This window comes from Neofelis nebulosa, chromosome 4, assembly GCF_028018385.1.
Source record: "Neofelis nebulosa isolate mNeoNeb1 chromosome 4, mNeoNeb1.pri, whole genome shotgun sequence".
NCBI classification, from domain to species: Eukaryota; Metazoa; Chordata; class Mammalia; order Carnivora; family Felidae; genus Neofelis; species Neofelis nebulosa.
This window is the reverse complement of record NC_080785.1, coordinates 92,831,033-92,850,224: the sequence shown is the minus strand read 5'-3', so window position 1 is coordinate 92,850,224 and position 19,192 is coordinate 92,831,033. Positions and strand designations below refer to the sequence as shown.

At 42.1% G+C, this 19,192-nt stretch overlaps 1 protein-coding gene across 3 annotated transcripts in view; it reads left to right on the top strand.

Moving 5' to 3' along the window:
- The window catches only part of SLC26A3 (solute carrier family 26 member 3), a 47,129-nt gene extending 28,438 nt beyond the window's left edge, over positions 1-18,691 (top strand). For 2 of the 3 annotated variants that reach the window (XM_058725380.1, XM_058725378.1), the window contains exons 9-21: positions 1,090-1,237; positions 1,336-1,449; positions 1,556-1,633; positions 4,765-4,860; positions 5,762-5,868; positions 6,969-7,038; positions 7,130-7,222; positions 8,523-8,618; positions 9,192-9,425; positions 11,234-11,288; positions 13,253-13,395; positions 13,520-13,585; positions 16,018-18,691. In XM_058725380.1, the coding sequence (XP_058581363.1) occupies positions 1,090-1,237; positions 1,336-1,449; positions 1,556-1,633; positions 4,765-4,860; positions 5,762-5,868; positions 6,969-7,038; positions 7,130-7,222; positions 8,523-8,618; positions 9,192-9,425; positions 11,234-11,288; positions 13,253-13,395; positions 13,520-13,585; positions 16,018-16,041 (1,324 nt within the window). In that variant the 3' untranslated portion in view covers positions 16,042-18,691. Of the gene's footprint in view, positions 1-1,089; positions 1,238-1,335; positions 1,450-1,555; positions 1,634-4,764; positions 4,861-5,761; positions 5,869-6,968; positions 7,039-7,129; positions 7,223-8,522; positions 8,619-9,191; positions 9,426-11,233; positions 11,289-13,252; positions 13,396-13,519; positions 13,586-16,013 lie in introns of all 3 variants that reach the window. The other variant, XM_058725379.1, reaches the window with a different exon arrangement.
- The last annotated feature ends 501 nt before the right edge of the window (positions 18,692-19,192 follow it).

Sequence of the window (19,192 nt, the reverse complement as noted above, 5' to 3'; positions counted from 1 at the left end):
CAATTAGTAAGTATCACTGAACTGTTCTAAATTTATGAGGTACAAACACAGACGGCTCTTCTCTGAGTTGAACGTTTCCCTGGCCACTACGTCACTATAAATGCCCTTCTCCATCGGGGCTATAGCTGGCTCTAGCAGTTCTGTGGAACCTAGGGCAAAGTCCGAGGCCCATGTGTTTGCGAACAGCTTTTCATGAAAGGTATTGCTATCAATGGAGGGGAGATTTTCTCGCTTCCCTTGTCTTGAACTGTGTTCGTTCAAAGACCTTCATCCATGGATGACTGTTGGAGGGATTATGGGTGATGCTTTTCAATCCAGGGTAACAATACCAGTTGGATCTAAGACATGTTGCATGAAGCTTAGAGGGATACAAAGTGTACCTTATGGGGTGGCTATACTAGCAAAATATCAGATGCACCGTTATCATGGGACTGGATTGACATTCTTGTATCAAAATCGGGCAGCATTGCTTTTCAACAGTAAGATAACAGATTCCAAAGTTTGCGGTGCTGCTAAATTCTTGCTGGCCACACTCCACAGCGAGACAAAACTCAGCCTGGACTGCATTCATTCACTGATTCGCCAGACGATTATTGACGTACGCCATGATGTACGCCATGAAGAATGCTCAGTCCTGGTGATAGAATAATGAAGTAGTCATAGTCCCTGCTTTGTGTCGGGGTAGGGAGTTGGGGAGTGGGGGGTGGGAGGGAGGCATAAGGAAGGGAAGCATCCAGAGCTGGAGAAGCCTGGAGAATGTCAACTAGCCCTGACGTTGGTGGTGAGGGAGGACTTTCTGGAAGGAGGGAGGGAGGGGGATGAGGGGAAGGGTACGGGCAGAAGGAACAGCAAATTCGAAGCTTCCAAGTTAAGAGTACAGGTGATGCCTTTGAGAAACAAACAAAAAAGCTTGGTATTGCTGGAGCATAAATTCTGGTAAATGATAGCGATTGAGCCGGAGTTGGCGGGGGGGAGGGAGGGTTGGGGGCTTTGCTAAAGAACTCGGGCTTTTCCTGAGGGCAAATGGATGCCACTGAAGGCTTATTAGTAGGTTGGTGACATTCAAACTCGGCTCAATTTCCTTTTCAGATTTCAGCCCCCCAGCGCACCCGACATGCAGATTTTCCAGGAGACCATCGGGGATAGCTTCGGCATCGCCATCGTTGGCTTTGTGGTGGCCTTCTCAGTGGCCAGCGTCTATTCCCTCAAGTACGATTACCCGATTGACGGCAATCAGGTAAGTTTACAACCTATGCTGGGGGTCCTTTGGCCACTCTAAGTAATATTCAACGGTGCCACCTCTAAAAAAGATTCTCCTCGTCATTCTCCTGCCAGGAGTTAATAGCCTTGGGATTGAGTAACATATTCAGTGGATCATTCAAAGGCTTTGCCGCGAGTACTGCCCTCTCCAGATCGGGGGTGCAGGAGAGCACTGGAGGCAAAACGCAGGTATTTCAGGGTCTTTGCTGCCAGGGCCCCCTGGCGATTGTGCCGGGGGAAATCCAAGCCAGGGGAGAAGGCAATTCCATGATGAGCATCTTTTCGTCGTTAACAGATTGCTGGGCTTCTCTCTGCTATCATCGTTCTGATTGTCATTGTATCCATTGGATTTCTTCTGGAGCCACTACAAAAGGTAACACCTGTCTGCCTTTGGGTACTCTCTCTCTCTCTGTCTCTCCGCTTTGCGGGAGGAATCCAAGACCCTGGTTCTTCAACTCTGGAAGCACAAACTGAATGGGAAAATGAGCTCGCTGCAGACTCTCAAGCACTCTCCCCATTCAATACTCGTGGGCCAAAAATGCTTATTTTTTTCCACTGGCGGCATTTTATGAATGTTAGGAATGCAAAATGCCCCAGCTACCTTATCTACTCTACTCTCCGGCGTGTCCGTAGCCCCGAATATAACTAATGTTTGGACGGGAAGACACGCTGGCACCGCAGCCTCCATGTGCATTGACGGGAGTGAAGATCTTCCTAAAGGCCCAGGTAGCCGGGCCGCTATCAGCTTCCGGGAGTGGTGCTACCAGCCACACAACCGTCCTTAGGGATCCGCCTGGCAGCTCCCGGAGTTAGTCTGGACTCCAAGCCCGGCACCGTGTGACTGCGGGATGGAAGCGAGCGCCACACACAGGCCTCCCATCCTCACCCTCGTGCTCCTTCGTCCATCTCTGCTGTCATCTTTGAGGGTTTAGGTTCATGCTTTGCAACCTGCGACAGCACCCGGATTTTTAAAAACAGCAGCAGGCCCTGGGAAACAGAGGATCTCTAGGAGACCGACAATGGTAAATGCGTTGCTCTTCGTGGTGGTCATATAATTTTGAGGTGCTCCACGGAGCCCTGGCGCTCAAGTCCTGTAGGCCTACTTTTCTCATCCTGGCCCTGGCACTTATTCTCTGTGTGCTTTGGGGCAAATTACTTAACTTCTCTGAACCTCAAGTGCTCCGTTTGTAAAATAGGGAGGGAAACAGTTACCCACGTCACAGAGTCACTGTGAAAACGAAATGAAATATTGTACATTAAGGACTTAGCCCGGGGCCTGGCACGGGGCAAGCAGGTAATGAATGGCAGCCATTATTATTGATATTATTACCGTCGTATTGTTGTTACTCTATAAACATTATATTACACTTCTGACTACAAAGGGCATAGAGGTAGGACACGGGCCCCCAGTGTTTATTGGTTGGTATCTAGGCCTTTTTCCTTGTTGGTTGGTGGCTGGAAAGTGACGATGGTCCCAGGTTTCTGGACGAACAGTGTGATTGTGCCAAAGAGCCCCACTGGCCAAATCTGTCTTCAAGCATTGCGGAGTACTATTGGCCGAAAAGGTGCCTTCTCCACGAGCTGATTTCCAAAGGAATCAAGAAGTCCCTCAAAGAAATAGAAGAATGTAGATCTCAATAGAAACAAGTGTGCATACAGCCCCCCTCCCCACTGAGAATTCTGCCTTACTGTGCTTTTCCCGTGAATACGCTTGGGCTCTACCTCACGCACATCGAGATAGAGAACCTCAAGAAGTAATTGCCATTTAAAATCCTCTCTCTCTCATGAATAAAGCACACCGAGGACCTGAATCAAAGGCCCTGCTACAAAGGATCCATGTGACATGCTCTGCCATTGTGCGTGCAACATCTGTTTGCTTGGAACAGCTGGCTTGCTTCTCCGTGTCATAGGAAATATGCCAGTAGCTAATGATAAATGTCTCTTGAGTGCTGATTAAGGATCAGCGGACTTCGAAGCCTTTCATCCATGTTTAATGCTTTATATCAACTGCAGTATGGATGCCTGGTTCCCTCTAAGATTATCCCCCTTTTCCTTTCTATGGCTTCTCAGTGCTTTGTAATCTTTATTTTTTGAAAGGGCTCTGTTGTGTAGGTATCTCAATGAAAATTTTTAAAAAATTGTTTCTCTGTGGAATACTGACCAGGTGAGGGGGGAGAGCACATTGTACAGAGTCGGGCAGACCCCTCGCCCAGCCACCGCGGTGGTGACATCTTATGTAGCCACAGTACATTACCAAAACCAGTACAAAACCATACTGCTAACTAGATTACAGGCTCTATTTGGTTTTCACCATTTTTTTAACTGGCAATTTCCCTTTCATGCCACCAAGGCCATTATTTAGAGCCCTAAACAATGGCCTCTGTTCTCACAGTGAGTAAAATTCACTGGTTAGATATTAAGTTCTGAATGTTACTTGTGAAAATCAAAAAACACCTAGACCAGTCAAACTATCTTTGAGATGGGAAAATAAAAGCTGTCGGGCTCTTCTTCACGCACTGCGCCGTGATGGCATAACAGCGGTCGATACACAAATGCCATCGTCCATTCAGAACGAACAGCTTGAATTGGGGGTGGGGGGTGGGTGTTGGGAGCATGTTCTTACCATTGTGTTAAAATCCAAATAAGGAAGAGAGCATAGTTGCCTAGTCCGCATTTTTTTTTTTCTACCAGAACTATCCTAATTCCTGCAAGACAAATGATTTCATTTTGGCACGTGGAGAAGCAGAAGCCCCAGGTGTTGCTGGGGTTAGAGGAGAGTTTACCACCCAGATCATTCTTCGTGAATCTACTAATCAAGTTGTATCAACATCAGGGTTTCTTAAAAGAGGCTGTGTTAATGAGTGGTTAGGGCTGGCTAATATTGGGAAATATTAATTCATTAGCATATCCACTCACTCACCGAATAAGTATCAAAACCCATCCTATGTACATTTGTTTACCAGTCCTGGCGGTCCCGGGGATATAGCAGGGAACAAGACAGACATGGCTTATGCTGTGCCAGAGAGGGTGCCTCAAATCTCGGCTAACCTCAGCTTCCTCTTAACAAATGGCTGAATGCTGATCATCATCAAAGGCTTGAATTACGATTCCAGGTGTGCCAAGCTTCCCAAGGTTTTTGGCTTTTGTTTTTAACAAAAAGCAACCTGCCTCCCCATCACCAAACAGGTTATCTTTGGGAAAAATTATTCAAGGTGTAGGTCTTAAGAGCTGCCTGGCTCTGTCCCAAAGGACAGGCTAGTAAGTGCTTTCATCCCATCCATAGCCTGCAGCCGACACTATGGTGGAGACAAAGCCATGACTGGGAACAGGTCAGAGTCTCAGACCTGGTGCATCTTGATGGCACTGTATACTGGAAAAGGGTGTGTTCTGTGATAGGCTTCGAGGCCCTTTAAAGGACACAACTTATCTACAGCCTTCACCTTTGCTTTGCATGGCTTCTTTGATTATCTTTCAGTACATCTGCTGTTCAATGTTTTTTTGCAGTCTGTCCTGGCAGCGTTAGCACTTGGGAACCTGAAGGGAATGCTGATGCAGTTCACAGAAATACGAAGACTGTGGCAAAAGGATAAATATGATTGTGTGAGTAGAGGCAACGACATTTGAAAGAGGGAGGAATCGGGACGCCGTCCTGATGCTGATGGGAAGTGCGTGTTCGTAGTGTAAGCTAAGTGCAATGTTGTTTCCCTACGTCTGTTCAAATATCTGAGCTTATTTCACTTGCTGCTTTTAAACTGCATACGCTAACGATCATCCTCAAGGATTTTAATTTAAAAGAATGAGCCACTTGCAAGTAGGAAATGCCCATGAAACACTAGTACTCCTGTTCTTCATTAGATCACACGTTCGTTTCCAGAGGATCTGGGAGGAATTTAAATTCTGAACATTCCTCTTGGAAATACTCTAGAAAGGCTCCCCTCGCACTTGGCATGCCTTGTGAGGAGGAGAAGCAGAGTCCATAATTTTATCAGGATCAAAGTCTGGGGCATAAAAAGGTTGTTTACATCTCCTATGGTACTTAACAGGAATAAAGTAATCAGCTACACTTGGTTAACTTTAGTTCCTGATAGATAATTGTTGGGGATCTTAACACCCTTTGGGCAAGCTATGATTCTTGTACAGATAGTAGCCATTGATTAAAACAGCAGGCCACAAGTAAGAAATTAATTTGCTGCCCATTAGTTTGCTGACTGTAACCAACAGGTCCTGTTTCCACGGTGTTACACTCAGTCCTTTCCTTAACTGGCTCAGGGATGGGATTAGAAATGGACCCACTCTCTTCGGACTTGTAAAAATATTTGCATGCGTTTCTGCGGCTCCGAATGAACCCACAGAAATGACCTCTCGAGGCAGGTCCCTTGTCCTGCACACGTCCAGCCTCTGCTTTGACTTTAGAAGCTCATGCTTTCTCAGAGCTCCGGACCTAAGACACTGGACTTGAGTCGGACTAAATTGTGCTGCATGTGTTGTCTTCTCTTTACAGCTGATATGGATCATGACCTTCATCTTTGCCATTGTCCTGGGACTCGGGTTGGGCCTGGCGGCCAGCGTGGCATTCCAGCTCCTGACCATTGTGTTCAGGACCCAGTTGTGAGTGTTTGTCATGCTCTGCATCCTTGCAGACTTCAACCTGCCCTTGGAAGGGGAAAAATACTTGTCACTGATTAAGGGGAATGTAGTTTGGTTAACAGGCATGCTTATCTATCAAGATGGGCCAGTCTGTTCTTCCTCACGTCACTCGCCTCAAGGTGACCCCAGAACGTCAGCCCAGGTCCCACCAGCTGTTGGCGGGCCAATGGGTTTGCCACAAATTCAAAGAAATCATATAAATCATGGAGCCTGTTTGCCCAGCTGTAAACCGAAAGTCATTATCCTCTGAGCAGGTTTCATGTCTTTGCCCTAGCCTTGCTGGACATGGAAATGTGTTCCCACAAAGACTGTGGGATTCTCCACGTCTAGTGGAGGGCTGTTCCTCTTTAGGGGTTGCTAGATTGTGCTCCCACCCGAAAAACAGGGAGCCGGACTAGAGAACTTCTCCAAGTCGCCTCTTGTCTGAAAAGGACACAAAAGCTAGTTAGCATTCTTGATTCTTAACGTCCAGTCCAAACATCTTCCTGATTCTTACATCTCTGCCATACAGTGTCACCACCATGTGGTCACTCAGCCTGTGTTAGGTGACATGGTGTGACAGAAAAACAGGCTTCTTGGTTGCTTTAAGAGTTCTAGAACAGAAGGTGGTATAGTTAACGTTAATACCTGACTGGTGAAATACGTTTATGTTGAAATGTTCCTGCACTCTCTTATTCATTTATGTTTTCACTCATTTCTTGGGGACCCATCAATCATAGAGACAAACCAAGTGGTCACAGGTAAAACATTATGCTTTACCACGTCCTTATCACTACAAATGGGTAACCGCATCTGTCTATTTCACTGAATAACTGTGATATTCGGGATCCAAACAGCAAAAGCATATGGAAGCACTTTGTAGAGTGGGAGGTGGTAAGTGGGAGGCCCTGTTCTAGGAGGCGTGGGAGGGCAACGAGTTGTTTGCCCTCCAGGGTGCCTAATGGCATGATGAATCCCCAGCCTTTTAAATTTTGAAAGTGAGCCGTCTTTGATAGGCTGGGAAAGGTCCGTGTTAACAAACACGCACGAGTGATTCACTTGGTGTTGATTTTCCCCTACAGTCCAAAATGCAGCACACTGGCGAATGTTGGAAGGAGCAACGTCTATAAGAATAAAAAAGATTACTCTGATGTAAGGAAGATTCATTTTTGACTTTGACTTGATGAAAGATATCAATATGAACCCAATGGGCATCATCTCATAGTACTTCTCTGCCTTACAGATGTATGAGCCAGAAGGGGTGAAGATCTTCAGGTGTCCATCTCCCATCTACTTTGCAAACATTCATTTCTTTAAGCAGAAACTTATCGATGCTGTAAGGTTTGAAGTTGTTACATATATATATACTTTTTGTAACTCCACTGAATATCTAGGAGTGAAATGTTTGTTCTGCCAACAGAGGGTTAATGATTTCACATATGTTGACGCCAGATTGTGTTAGTATTTTTCTGTCCCGTGTTCCAGAGCAGGTGAAACTACCTTGTAAGGGGTCCATGCATATGTTGGGAAATAAGGCCCTTTGGATGAGATTCAATACAGAGCCAACTTTTATCCAACTTTGCTATAGAATGAAAGGACGCATCACAGGATTTGGGGTTGCTGGGTTTTCGTAGATAGTAACCTACAGATTTTCCTTAGGCACCAACTTCAGAAACAAGAGAGTACTTATTATTTGACTGTCATTGAAGATATTCAGGATAGCAAGTGAATATTTATGATCTAAATGGAAATGAGTAAATATAACTTACATGAATATTTAACACCAAAGGACAGATGAATGTCCCTGATGGGCTGAAGAGAAGATGACAGAGAAGCAGCCTTTAAGGTTAAGAAACAAAAGATCAGCACTTATTCTCTAACCTGCCTTTTGGTCTGCTCTGTACTTTGCATACAGCTTCTGCCTTAAGCCCTATTATTATTCATTTGGCGTGCATCAAATATTTTCCTACCCAGCTATTTTTTTTTCAAAGATGCTATTATATTGCTCATATGGCTTTTTATATTGTCCTTTTCACTTAATCTTATCTTCCATCTAACTACATTTTTTTGTCAAGGATTTTTTTTTATTACATAATGTGATTCTTCTTCCCTATGACTCTGGAGCTAAATATTGCCACAGAACACATTTACTTTGAAAAGGAGGAAACGAAGGTTGCCCTCAGATCTAATGCTAAAATTATAAAATCATAAAATGATAGATATCGTAAAATACAATCATATAAAGTTTAATAGAATCAAAATTACATAGAAGCAGAGTACTAATTGTCACCATATCCAACAAATAGAAAGTAAATAAAATCCCCCAAGGGTTGCATAAGCCAAACACACACACACAGATTTAAATAGAGTTTAGACCTACTGATGGATAATTTATAACAAACCTGGGGCGGCACAGAGGTTTTTGCATGTTGATAACAGCACACAGCCTGAGCAGACCAGAGTTGGACACAATGTCATCACTGACGTTGTTTGAACCATTTTAAAATTTTATTACAAGTATCTTTATTACGTGCCCCAACCCCAACCCATCCCACTTACAGTTATTAGAATTCTGCGCTATAATATTCAGCAGTATAATATCCAGCACTCTTGTAACACAGCAATGGATTTTTCAGGTTGGCTTTAATCCACTACGAATTCTACGCAAGCGCAACAAAGCTTTGAAGAAAATCCGAAAACTGCAGAAAAAAGGCTTGCTGCAAGCGACACCAGTAAATGTCTTTTTTTTAATGGGAAAAAGTTTTTTTTTTTTTTATATTTAACGGCACGTGGGTTATCATTTCAGCTATGCACTGATTCCTGGAACCAACAGAACCTTAGCCCAGCATTGACTGTGTATGTATACACCTGACAATTTGACCAAATTAGAGCATTTTCTCAAAAACCTTCTAGGCCTCCTTAATTCTCCTAAGGGCTTCTTTAGTCCCGTGAGAATCAGATCTACTTCCTGGAAATGAAACCAGTAAGTTTCTTGACCACATTTCTGGGTGTTATAGCTGAAGGTATATAAAACGTAGTAGTTCAAGGTGTTGGCTCCATTTCTTTAAATGAAATGCTAAGTAACAAGGTCTGTCATGTGTCAATTGATGTCATATCTTTAAATGGCTTCTTTGAGGGTCTCCTTAAAACTGTTGTTTTCCTGGGAATGTGTTTATTCTCCAGAGAAAAGGTCATTGCTTGACCTAACTTTGAATCTGTGCCTCAGAAACCCACTGGTTATTTTTGACATATGCACTGTTTTTCTTGGTCAGAGTTATCATACATATTATTGTCTTCTCTCGCAGAAAGGGATTATATGTACCAATGATGGCTTTAAAGATTCCGACGAAGAGCTGGACAACAATCAGATAGAAGGACTGGATCAACCCATCAATACCACCGACCTGCCTTTCGAGATAGACTGGAATGCCGACCTTCCTCTCAACACTATGGTCCCTAAAATCAGCCTGCATAGCCTCATTCTCGACTTTTCAGCTGTGTCATTTCTTGACATCTCTTCAATGAGAGGTCTCAAAACGGTAATTTCTTTTTTCCTAATAAAAACAACCAATCACTGGCGCCTGAGTGGCTCAGTCAGTTAAGTGGCCGATTTCAGGGCTGGAACTCACGAGCCGTGAGATCATCTCACGGCTTGTGATTTTTTTGGGCTCTGTGCTGACAGCTCAGAGCCTGGAGCCTACTTTGGATTCTCTCTCTCTCTCTCTCTCTCTCTCTGCCTCTCCCCCACCTGCACTCTGTCTCTTTCTCTCTTTCAAAAATAAATAAACATCAAAAAAAAACTTTTTTAAAAATGGGAAAAAAATTCAGTAACCAAAGGTAAAAAGTTCTATTTGTAGAAAGATGCTCCTTTAGGTAATACACACTTAAGTAGAAGTAAATCGTCAGGATTTACATCTCAGGATATTCCATGGAGAGAGAGGGAGTGGGGTGGGGCATGTTTAGTGAGGTCTTTCAAAGAGCATTTCCCAGGAGAGTGGCATATAATTTTGAAGACAACCACACCTACATGTCTAATGTATGCTGAAACTGTCACTAGACATTCCTACCAAATTCTAGTTCTGCAGGACCTTCAGACCCTTTTGGGCACTGGATCTAAGTTGTCCTGAAATACAGAATATTTGAGAAGGTCTTGGACCAAAGTAGAATCGTGGATCCTTTCGTTTTTGTCTTTACCCATTATACACCAAAGAAACTTGAGTTGGCTGTATAAAATCTGCTCCCCGCCGCCCCCACCACTCTGCCAAAAAAGTAGCTATGTGAAAGAAATGATGTCACATGTGATTTAAAAATAGGACTGGAACCTTCCAGTTGTACTCTGTTCTCTTTCCATGGTTCTGTCAGCGTTTCAAAATAAATTAGTTTCCAAAGGAGATGCACAAACAGAAGTAAAGAAAATTTAAGAAATTCCACATTTACCACTCTTTTTCTTGTTTTTTTCCCAGAAATCTGCCTACATAAAAGCTGAGCTAAGATAAGATCTATTAAACATGGGTGAACTGGATACAAAATTAGAAAATGGAATCAATTTTGTTTCCCTCAAGCTTGAAAAAAGAAAAATCTTAACATCACAGAACTCTCACAACTGCTTGCCTTTTATTTTCTTTCTCCGTCTTTGTGTTGGCTTGTTTTAGCTTTCAAGGAGAAACCACACACACACACACACACACTCACACACAAAATCCCAGCAGTTTAGCAGAAAGAACAGGGACTCTATGTTGTGATTTTTTAAAGCCCTAATTGTTAACTCAGAACCTAGTAGAAGTTCGGTGTTCACTGATGATGACAATAATTTATTGATCATCTAAACTGATCAATAGTACAAGCGACTTTTCCTACCTTTATATGACCTTACATCACTACTGGTATTTATTCTTAGCCTAGAGACCTGGAAAACATGACGATTCATTGGTGTTAGATACATCTAGTCACTGTGGGCAGGGACAATGATGTCATTAGGGCTTTGGTTTTTTCTAATTCTGTGTAGCTAGAAAACTCTGGCCAAGGTCATCCCATAAAAGAAACAGCTTTCAAGTTAAATCAGAGTTCATCTTGTGAGTTGAAGCAGAAGATTTCCCTGTTGTCCTTCCCAGCAAGAATGGTGATTTTTAACTTGTTCCTAAGGAAGAGAGTTCCTTCCTTCGGTTTTATTTCCTTCTGTCAGAGTCTCGCTTTTAACTTTAGTTTCTCTTTACAGTATCGTCGTTTTTCAAAATGTAAAAGGTTCTTTAAGCAACACATCCCCCATAAGGTATAATTATGAGAGTTTTCTTTATATTTCTCGCAAGTAACGCTGTTCCCTAAGGAAGATCTATTTTCTTTCTAACAGCTTTTGCAAGAATTTATCAGGATCAACGTAGATGTGTATATTGTTGGAAGTGACGGTAAGTTGTTTGGTTTTTTTGTTCTGACAATCACTTCAGGCTCATAGCGAACTGTCAAGGTAGACAGCCTCTCCAAAGTATAGAGCTTGTTTATAGATCAAGAAGGAAATCCAACATGTAGCCAAACCAACAGAAATCCCCACAGAAATAGCCTCTTCATATTTTAGATGTATTGATATGTAATTAAATCCACTTTACAAGGTGAGGCCTATTTCAATAGGCAGCAGAAGAGTGAAGATACAACCACTTTTAACCCTCATCTTCCTGAGAAAGCAGGCTTGCTTTCTCTCTTCCTCCCCTCCCCTGATTCCTCAGCCCATAATACACTAGTTTGGGGGAAAGCATTTTAAGGAGAGGGGACAAGTGCCCGGGTCCCGAGGGAGGCATGAAATTGGCATCTTCTGTTTTTCCTCTCTACTGGCTCCTGCCCGTAAAATCTATAGATATGTTCTAGTTTCGAGGCTTGCTTATAATTAAAAATACTCCGTTGAGCTCAGTAACCCTTTAATCTACTAAACAATTATACTCCTTCCCCATCATCACAGATCTCTTTGAAAGTGTCTTGTCCTGCTGCCTCAGCTGCCCGGCATCCCTCTCTTAGCCCTGAACTAAGATCATCACCTTCCTGCCCGTTGCGCACCACACAGTCCCATCCAGGCTCTGGAGACCACACTGTGCTCCTGTCTCCTCCCCCTGCAGGCACTACTAGGTCTTGCCAGTGTCGGAAGCTTGCCTGTGAACAGACTTGCCCACCTCCACGCCTTTGTAGCTTCCCTCCTCCATCTTTCTCCAAACCCTGGGCATTCTTGGCAATGGTATCTGCTCTGTCAGGTTTTCCCAGACGCCCATCAAGAAGAAACCATCTTTCCTCTCTCTGAGTTTCCATAGCACGTTTTCTGTACCTGTCTTGCTCGTTCAACAAAACCCCAGGGACCTACTATGCGCGGGTCATGATTTGAAGAACCAAGAAAACGTTCAAGAAAAAACTCTGATCGCTTCCTGTCTTTATTCTTCCACAACACTTTTCTGTTCATTACTATAGGTGTATATACAAGTTCTATCTTCCTTGATGGTGAGTTTCATATGTCTGTCTAAGTTATCTCTTCATCCTCCCCATTACCCAGCCAGGGCTCTGCACATAGTTCACATGAGGTAATCTTTGGTTGAGGGATCTGTACAAACAAGTGCTGGTTAGTGCCTATGGTAAGGGGGTTTCTCAAAGATAACTCGAGAGTTAATGCAGGGTGCCACGGAAGGTGTTTTCTGATGGAACACAGCAGCTTTAAGGAAACAGACTATGGTAAGTAACAGGTCCAGCAATCCAGAACAAGAGCATGTCACTGGTCTATGAGCATATGTTCTATTTTGGCAGAACCCCAATTTTTTATAAGCCACACTCACTGTTCTCGTCATTAGCCAGGGAGAGAATCCACTAGGCTCCCAACTAGAGCAAAAACAGATTGCTTTTCTTCTGAGAAGTACCAAAAGCCTTCCTCATTTCAATCTTTTCCTTCATTCTTTTAACAATGGGGCATTCAATGTATACTTTTACCAGAAAGGTATCCTTTCGGGGCACCTGGCTCAGTGAATTAAGCATCCAACTTCAGCTCGGGTCAAGATCTCACGGTCTGTGAGTTCGAGCCCCACGTTGGGCTCTGTGCTGACCACTCAGAGCCTAGAGCCTGTTCCGGATTCTGTGTCTCCCTCTCTCTCTCCCTTTCTCTCTCTCAAAAATAAAGCTATAAATAAATAAATAAATAAACAAATAATAAAAAAGTATCCTTTTGTTCCAGAAAACACTAAACTAATGGCACACTGGTATCACACCATTGCCATCCCCAAACACCTAACCGAATACAAATGAACTGCACCTTGGCGAGTGGAAGTTCAAATCTGCCGTCTCAGGAAGAAGCCCGTGGCCACACAGGTGCTTCTTCCTGTGATTCTTCCTTTCCTCTCTTTAGATGATTTCATCGAGAAGCTTGTACAGTGTGAATTTTTTGATGATGAAGTCAAGGACTCCATCTTCTTCTTAACAATCCATGATGCTGTTTTGCACATTCTGATGAAGAAGGATTACAGTGCTTCAAAGTTTAATTCCAGTCAGGTACCAGCTCTCTGGTGGTTTTCTTGTTTGTATAAAAACCATCTGTGATTACATTTGCCTTTCTTTTTCGACCTTAAAAAAAAAAAAATGTTCCTAATCCATAATTCCATTCTGGTTTTCTCAGGAAAAACAACCGAAATTTGATTTTACCATAAATACAAATGGAGGATTACGTAATCGAGAATGTCGGGTAAGATTCTTCAACAAGTGTAGCTTTGTCTGGACAACACAACAGCAAAGCTGAAAAGCAGTAAGGCCTCTTCCAGCATGCTGCAGAAAGTCCGGCACTAGTTTGAGCCCCTGTGCTTCTTCCCTAGAAAATGGAAACAATGCCAGTTTTCACAGGGACCTGGGGGGGGGGGGGTAGGAATAAACTCAGACAGGACAAAAAAAGGATAGAAAATAATGATATTAGATCTCTTTTAGTGCAATGTTGATCATATAGAGAGAGATCTCTTTGTTTTTAAAGTACTTACAACTAAAATCTTACTCTAGGCTTGGGGCAGAGAAAGGGATGCTGTTTCCACTTACAGATGAATTAGTGAGGGTGCTGAGAAGCCAATACCCACTTCCTGACTCCCAGATGCACCCAGGAAGTCCCTAGCACAGGGCCCAGTGCAGCAATGAAAGTGAGGTTCCTCTCCTTCCTTATTAGAAAGATTTGTCAAATCACTTAACTGAATAGTTCTATTTCATTTTAGAACATTCATTTCTGGAATATTCAGTCCTTTAAGGAAATGTCTCCAGTTTGGTAAAACCAGAATCACAAGTCAAAATGGGTATCTGCTCCAGGTCAGGTACCTGGTAGTTTACATTCAATATCTCATATCTTACAACAATACGCAAAGAAGATATCTTCATTTCATAAATGAGAAAATTAGGAAGGGCTCAGAGAGCTTAACTAATTTGCTTAAGGTCACACACCAAAGTGAGAGCAACACGATTTGAACCAAGATCTGTCTGATGCCAAGACCTGGGCTCTACTCACCAGGCCATACTGGCTCTATCCTTTGGTGAAAGACTAATGGAATTAGGGTCCTAAGAAAGAATCTAATGATTCTCTTCAAGTATGGGAGGTGGCTGGTGGTGTTTCTCTTATTTGAACAAAGGATTAAGAAGAAAAGAAAAAAAGGAATTTACATTAGAAATGAAGAAGTATATTTCATAAAATAACCCGAGACCATTATTAAAAGTTATGTCAAATAGGGGTGCCTGGGTGGCTCAGTCGGGTAAGCATCCAAATCTCGATTTTGGTTCAGGTCATGACTTCGTGGTTCATGAAATTGAGCCCCACTTCAGGCTCTGTGCTGACAGCATGAAGTCTGCTTGAGACTCTCTTTGCCCCTCCCCTACTCACGTGTGCTTTCTCTCTCTCTCTCAAAAAAAAAAAAAAAAATTATGTCAAATAGAAAAAGGTTCTATGAAAAAGCCATCCCAGGAGCTAGATAGATAGGTCTCAGTGAGAGCCCAGAGCCCAGCGTCCAAGAGCACCAGTCATGTTTCTAACCAGCCATGTTTCTCATGGCTGCATTCTAGAGAAATCCACATGTGGCACTTTGCCTGAGCCCCCTACAAGGAGAGCCTTACTAGAAATCCTCTCCCCAATGGCTGGATTCAGAATTGTTACCAAGTTTTACTTGTTATTCATTTATTTATCTTAATTTTTTTTTTCCATTTATTCAGTTTTGAGAGACAGAGTGCGAGCAGGGGAGGGACAGAGAGTGAGAGCCAGAGAGGGTGGGGCGGTGGGGGTGGTACAGAATCTGAAGCAGGCTCCAGGCTCCGAGCTGTCAGCACAGAGTCTGGCGAGGGGCTCAAAGTCACAAACCATGGGATTATGACCTGAGCCAAAGTTGGCTGCTTAACTGACTGAGCCACCCAGGTGCCCCAACCTGCAACCTGATCAAAGCTTCAGAACTAACTGTCTAGCAGAATGTGGTCAGTACCATCCTGTACCTGTTTCCCATATTAAAACTAACAAACAAAAAATTTAACACCAATTCCCTACCTCTTCACTTAGAGGAAGATAAATAAGGTCATCAGTGGTGATTCACAGAAAAGCTGAAAGCCAGTACACATAGCCCCTTGGGGCTTGTGTGGCCTCTGAAACAGTTGTGAAGGAAATATATTGCTACAACCATTATATTGATGATTAAATTAAATCAGGCCTTTGAAAGATACACATATCACAACATGGTATCCCATGGGTCTATATGAACCAAGTTGCAATGGAAGGTACATGATCATTAAAATTCAAGACGAGGGGCAACTGGGTAGCTCAGCCGGTTAAGTGTCCTACTTCAGCTCAGGTCATGATCTCACAGTTCATGGGTTCAAGCCCCACATCGGGCTCTGTACTGACAGTTTGGAGCCTGGAGCCTGCTTCAGATTCTGTGACTCCCTCTCTCTTTCCACCTCCCCCGATCACACTCTGTCTGTCTCTTTCAAAAATAAATAAAAACATTTTAAATTTTAAAAAATCAAGATGAAAAATTTGTCAATGACTCTGATAAATTCTAGGTCTTAATTTTAATAAAATGGACTGTAAATACAAGATAGGATTATTGAAAGGGATAGAAATTAACAAATCTTTTAAAACAAGAACTTTCTATCTTCTTCCAGGTACCAGTTGAAACAAAATTCTAATCAACACACAACTGGGAAGGACCCTCATCTGACTGTCACATAAAGAACAACCTTATACCCAGAAAGTTATTGATAAGTTCATACATTGTATGAGGAATATTTTTACTCAGCAGAATTATGTTTCAGACTTTGGAACGAGATTGTTCTAGCATCATATATTTTTCACCTATCTAGTATAAAATTTTGTAAATACTCTCAATTTTTTATCTTGTAGATTTCTCAAAGGAAGACAATTTTTTGTTTATATGTATTTTTATAGCACTGACAGATTTCCCTCCAGGTCACTATACCTTCATGCATATGTTTTGCACTGTATTTACACCACTGCTTTGAATCTCGTAATTTATACAGTTCATATTGTATAAATTCATACTATATACAGTTCATACTGTATACAGTTCATGCTGTATACAGTTTATACAGAACTGTATACAGTTCATACTGATATATCTCCATTTAAAAAAAATCCATTGTACAGTGGATATGTCTTGTTTTGTTAAATTTGTTAGCTTTCTGGAATATGCTTGTTGTGGGTCCCCTTGGTAGAGGTCTGGCTGGAAACCTGCCACATGAGAATCGTCTAAAACCTCTGCAGTGATCCTTAATTTTGCCCAGAGTTTGTGATTATCACTGTAGCTTTTTAACGCATTCAACAACCTCCTATCCAGACTTTGACACAATCCTTCTAATGTCATATCTGTAACTATAATAAGCTTTGGAGGCAAGTCCTTTTCTTCCACCTCGTAGTATGCAAATTGTATAAGCTAATGAAGATATAAAATGAAAAGGCAAGAAGGTGAAACACGAACAGAAAACATGATAGGTAAACAGTTCTTTCCAGTCTTAGAGAAAAGAAAAGATGGTAGGACCCAGTTTGACTTTTTCTTCACTGTTGGGCATTATTTGTAACACACAGGGCAGAATAATCACTCTAGAGCTCAATTTGGCTAGAGAATAAGATTCCGCATACATGCTTCTCTGTTTTGCTGGCATTGTTCTCGGTACAAATTTGTATTTATTTTATGTAACAGATAATTTTGTAACTTTGTAAAAAATAACTTTGTCAATGGGGAAATCCCAATTGTTCTAGATCTCGCCTTTGAAGGTTTATTGTCAAAGCTCCCTCCCACTCTTTATTACTGTCTTTACTGAAAGGGCTTGTCTATTAGACTTAAACCAATTACAGTAAGGTAAAACAAAGTTTATTTACATAGCTAGTCTTAAAAACTGGAACGTAAGCACTCTTTGAAGGCACGTTTCTTAAATTTCTGAGTCATGCATACCTTATAGAGCTTCCTGCGCCCTGCAGACTTTAGGGAAACACACACACATTTTAGACATGATTTATATATGATGCATTTGTATAGGATACTCCATGAATGTCAGATTAAGAGCTCTTTCTCTGTAGAGGTCAGGGAATAGGAATTGGAAACATAAGCCCATTTCATCCATCATTTGGGGGTGGGGCCAAAGCCCCACACGGGATCGTGGCTGATGTCTGCATCTTCCCAAGTAAAGGTACTCTTTACACCCTTCTCGCTAACCAAAGAGCCATGGAGCACTCCAAGCATGGTGCCCCCATTTCAGCCTATTCAACCTTAACATCTTAGAGGTTCCCTTATCCCCACCCTTAAATGTTTTTTTCTCCCTAGGCCTCTAAGGTGGATATGCTCTGGGTATACGTGGCACTCGGCCTCTACTTGCCTGCCTAAAAGCAATTATTGAAAATTGGTACAAAAATCTGATCCCTGATTTAGGAAGAGGCCAAGAGATCATGTTGGAAGATAAAAATAAAAGCGACATAAGTCAGAGCAAGACTGAAGGGGAGAAGATACCCAGTACTGCAACCAGGAGACAGAACAGCTTGGGAAGAGACAGACACATTACTGAAATTAAGAAAGCTTGAAGCTAATAACGTGCCAGTTTATCCTTAAAATTTTTTGCCAATAATTATTTAAGAATGCTACACATTCTTATCTAAATGCAGTAGCTTACCACTTAGTGATGCAAATGAGAGGTTTTAAATGCAAGCTTGGCTTTACACTGCATAAAGGACAGACAACAGGAACCTTTAATTCATTTTCTGCCATCTTCACCTGGACGTCTACATGTCAAAACTGATCTACTGACCTTCTCCCCCTAATCTGCTTTCCCGGCATCTTTTCCACCCCAGCTAACGCCAACTCCATCCTTCTAGCTGCTCAGGTTGAAAAATCTGTCAGGATATTCTACTGTCTCTACCCTTAAAATATATCTAGAATCAATTCCTTTCATTCTCCAAATAGACCGCATAAGGTAGGTACTAGGTTTAACCCCATTTTGGGGAAAAACAAAATAAATCAAGGTCCAAGGAGGATAAGTAATTAGTCTGTTATGTAGTTGCAGGTGGGAGAGCCCGAATTCAGTCTAGATGGTCCAACTCCAGAGCCAGGCTCTTAATCATTAGGAAATATTACCTCACAAAACAAATGAACACCTGTCTAAACACCGATCTAGCCTAAGGCAGGACTAAACTCAGGAACAATATAGCTGTGTTCTACAGATTTGTTTCAAAGTCGGTAATTCAGTACTGTACATTGAAAATGTACCCAGAAGAGCTTTTAGGAAACAGGAATGTCCGGAATCAAATAAACTTAATGTTACGCTCGCATTATGGCTGTACATGTATGTGTACTTTTGTAATCCATTTTCCAATGTAATTCCCTTTTTTTCTGGCCACTATCCTTTGGAAAAGAATTTAAGAAGTTTTTTGAGGAAAATTTAGGAATGACTACCAAGAACAATTCCTAGAAGAGTTAAAATGTAAGCTTCTATAGGTCAGTGACCATATCTATTTTGTTCATCAGTGGATACCCATATCTCACATATAGTAAGTGCTTAGTTGATATACATAAATTTATTACATTATAATATATATTTATTATCTTACATATTTATCCTTCCACAAGTACCACCATCATCTCTTGTGTAAATTATTAAAGCCCTCTGACTGGTCTATCTTTACCTTCTTCATCTGTTCCAAACACACAGCCAGAATAATCCTAAAAAGAGCCAGATCATTCCACACCTTTGCTCAGAATCCCAGGATGGCTTCCCAGACCAGAGTAAGGTCAAAGTTTACGATGGCCCAGAAAGCCTGTGATCTCATTCC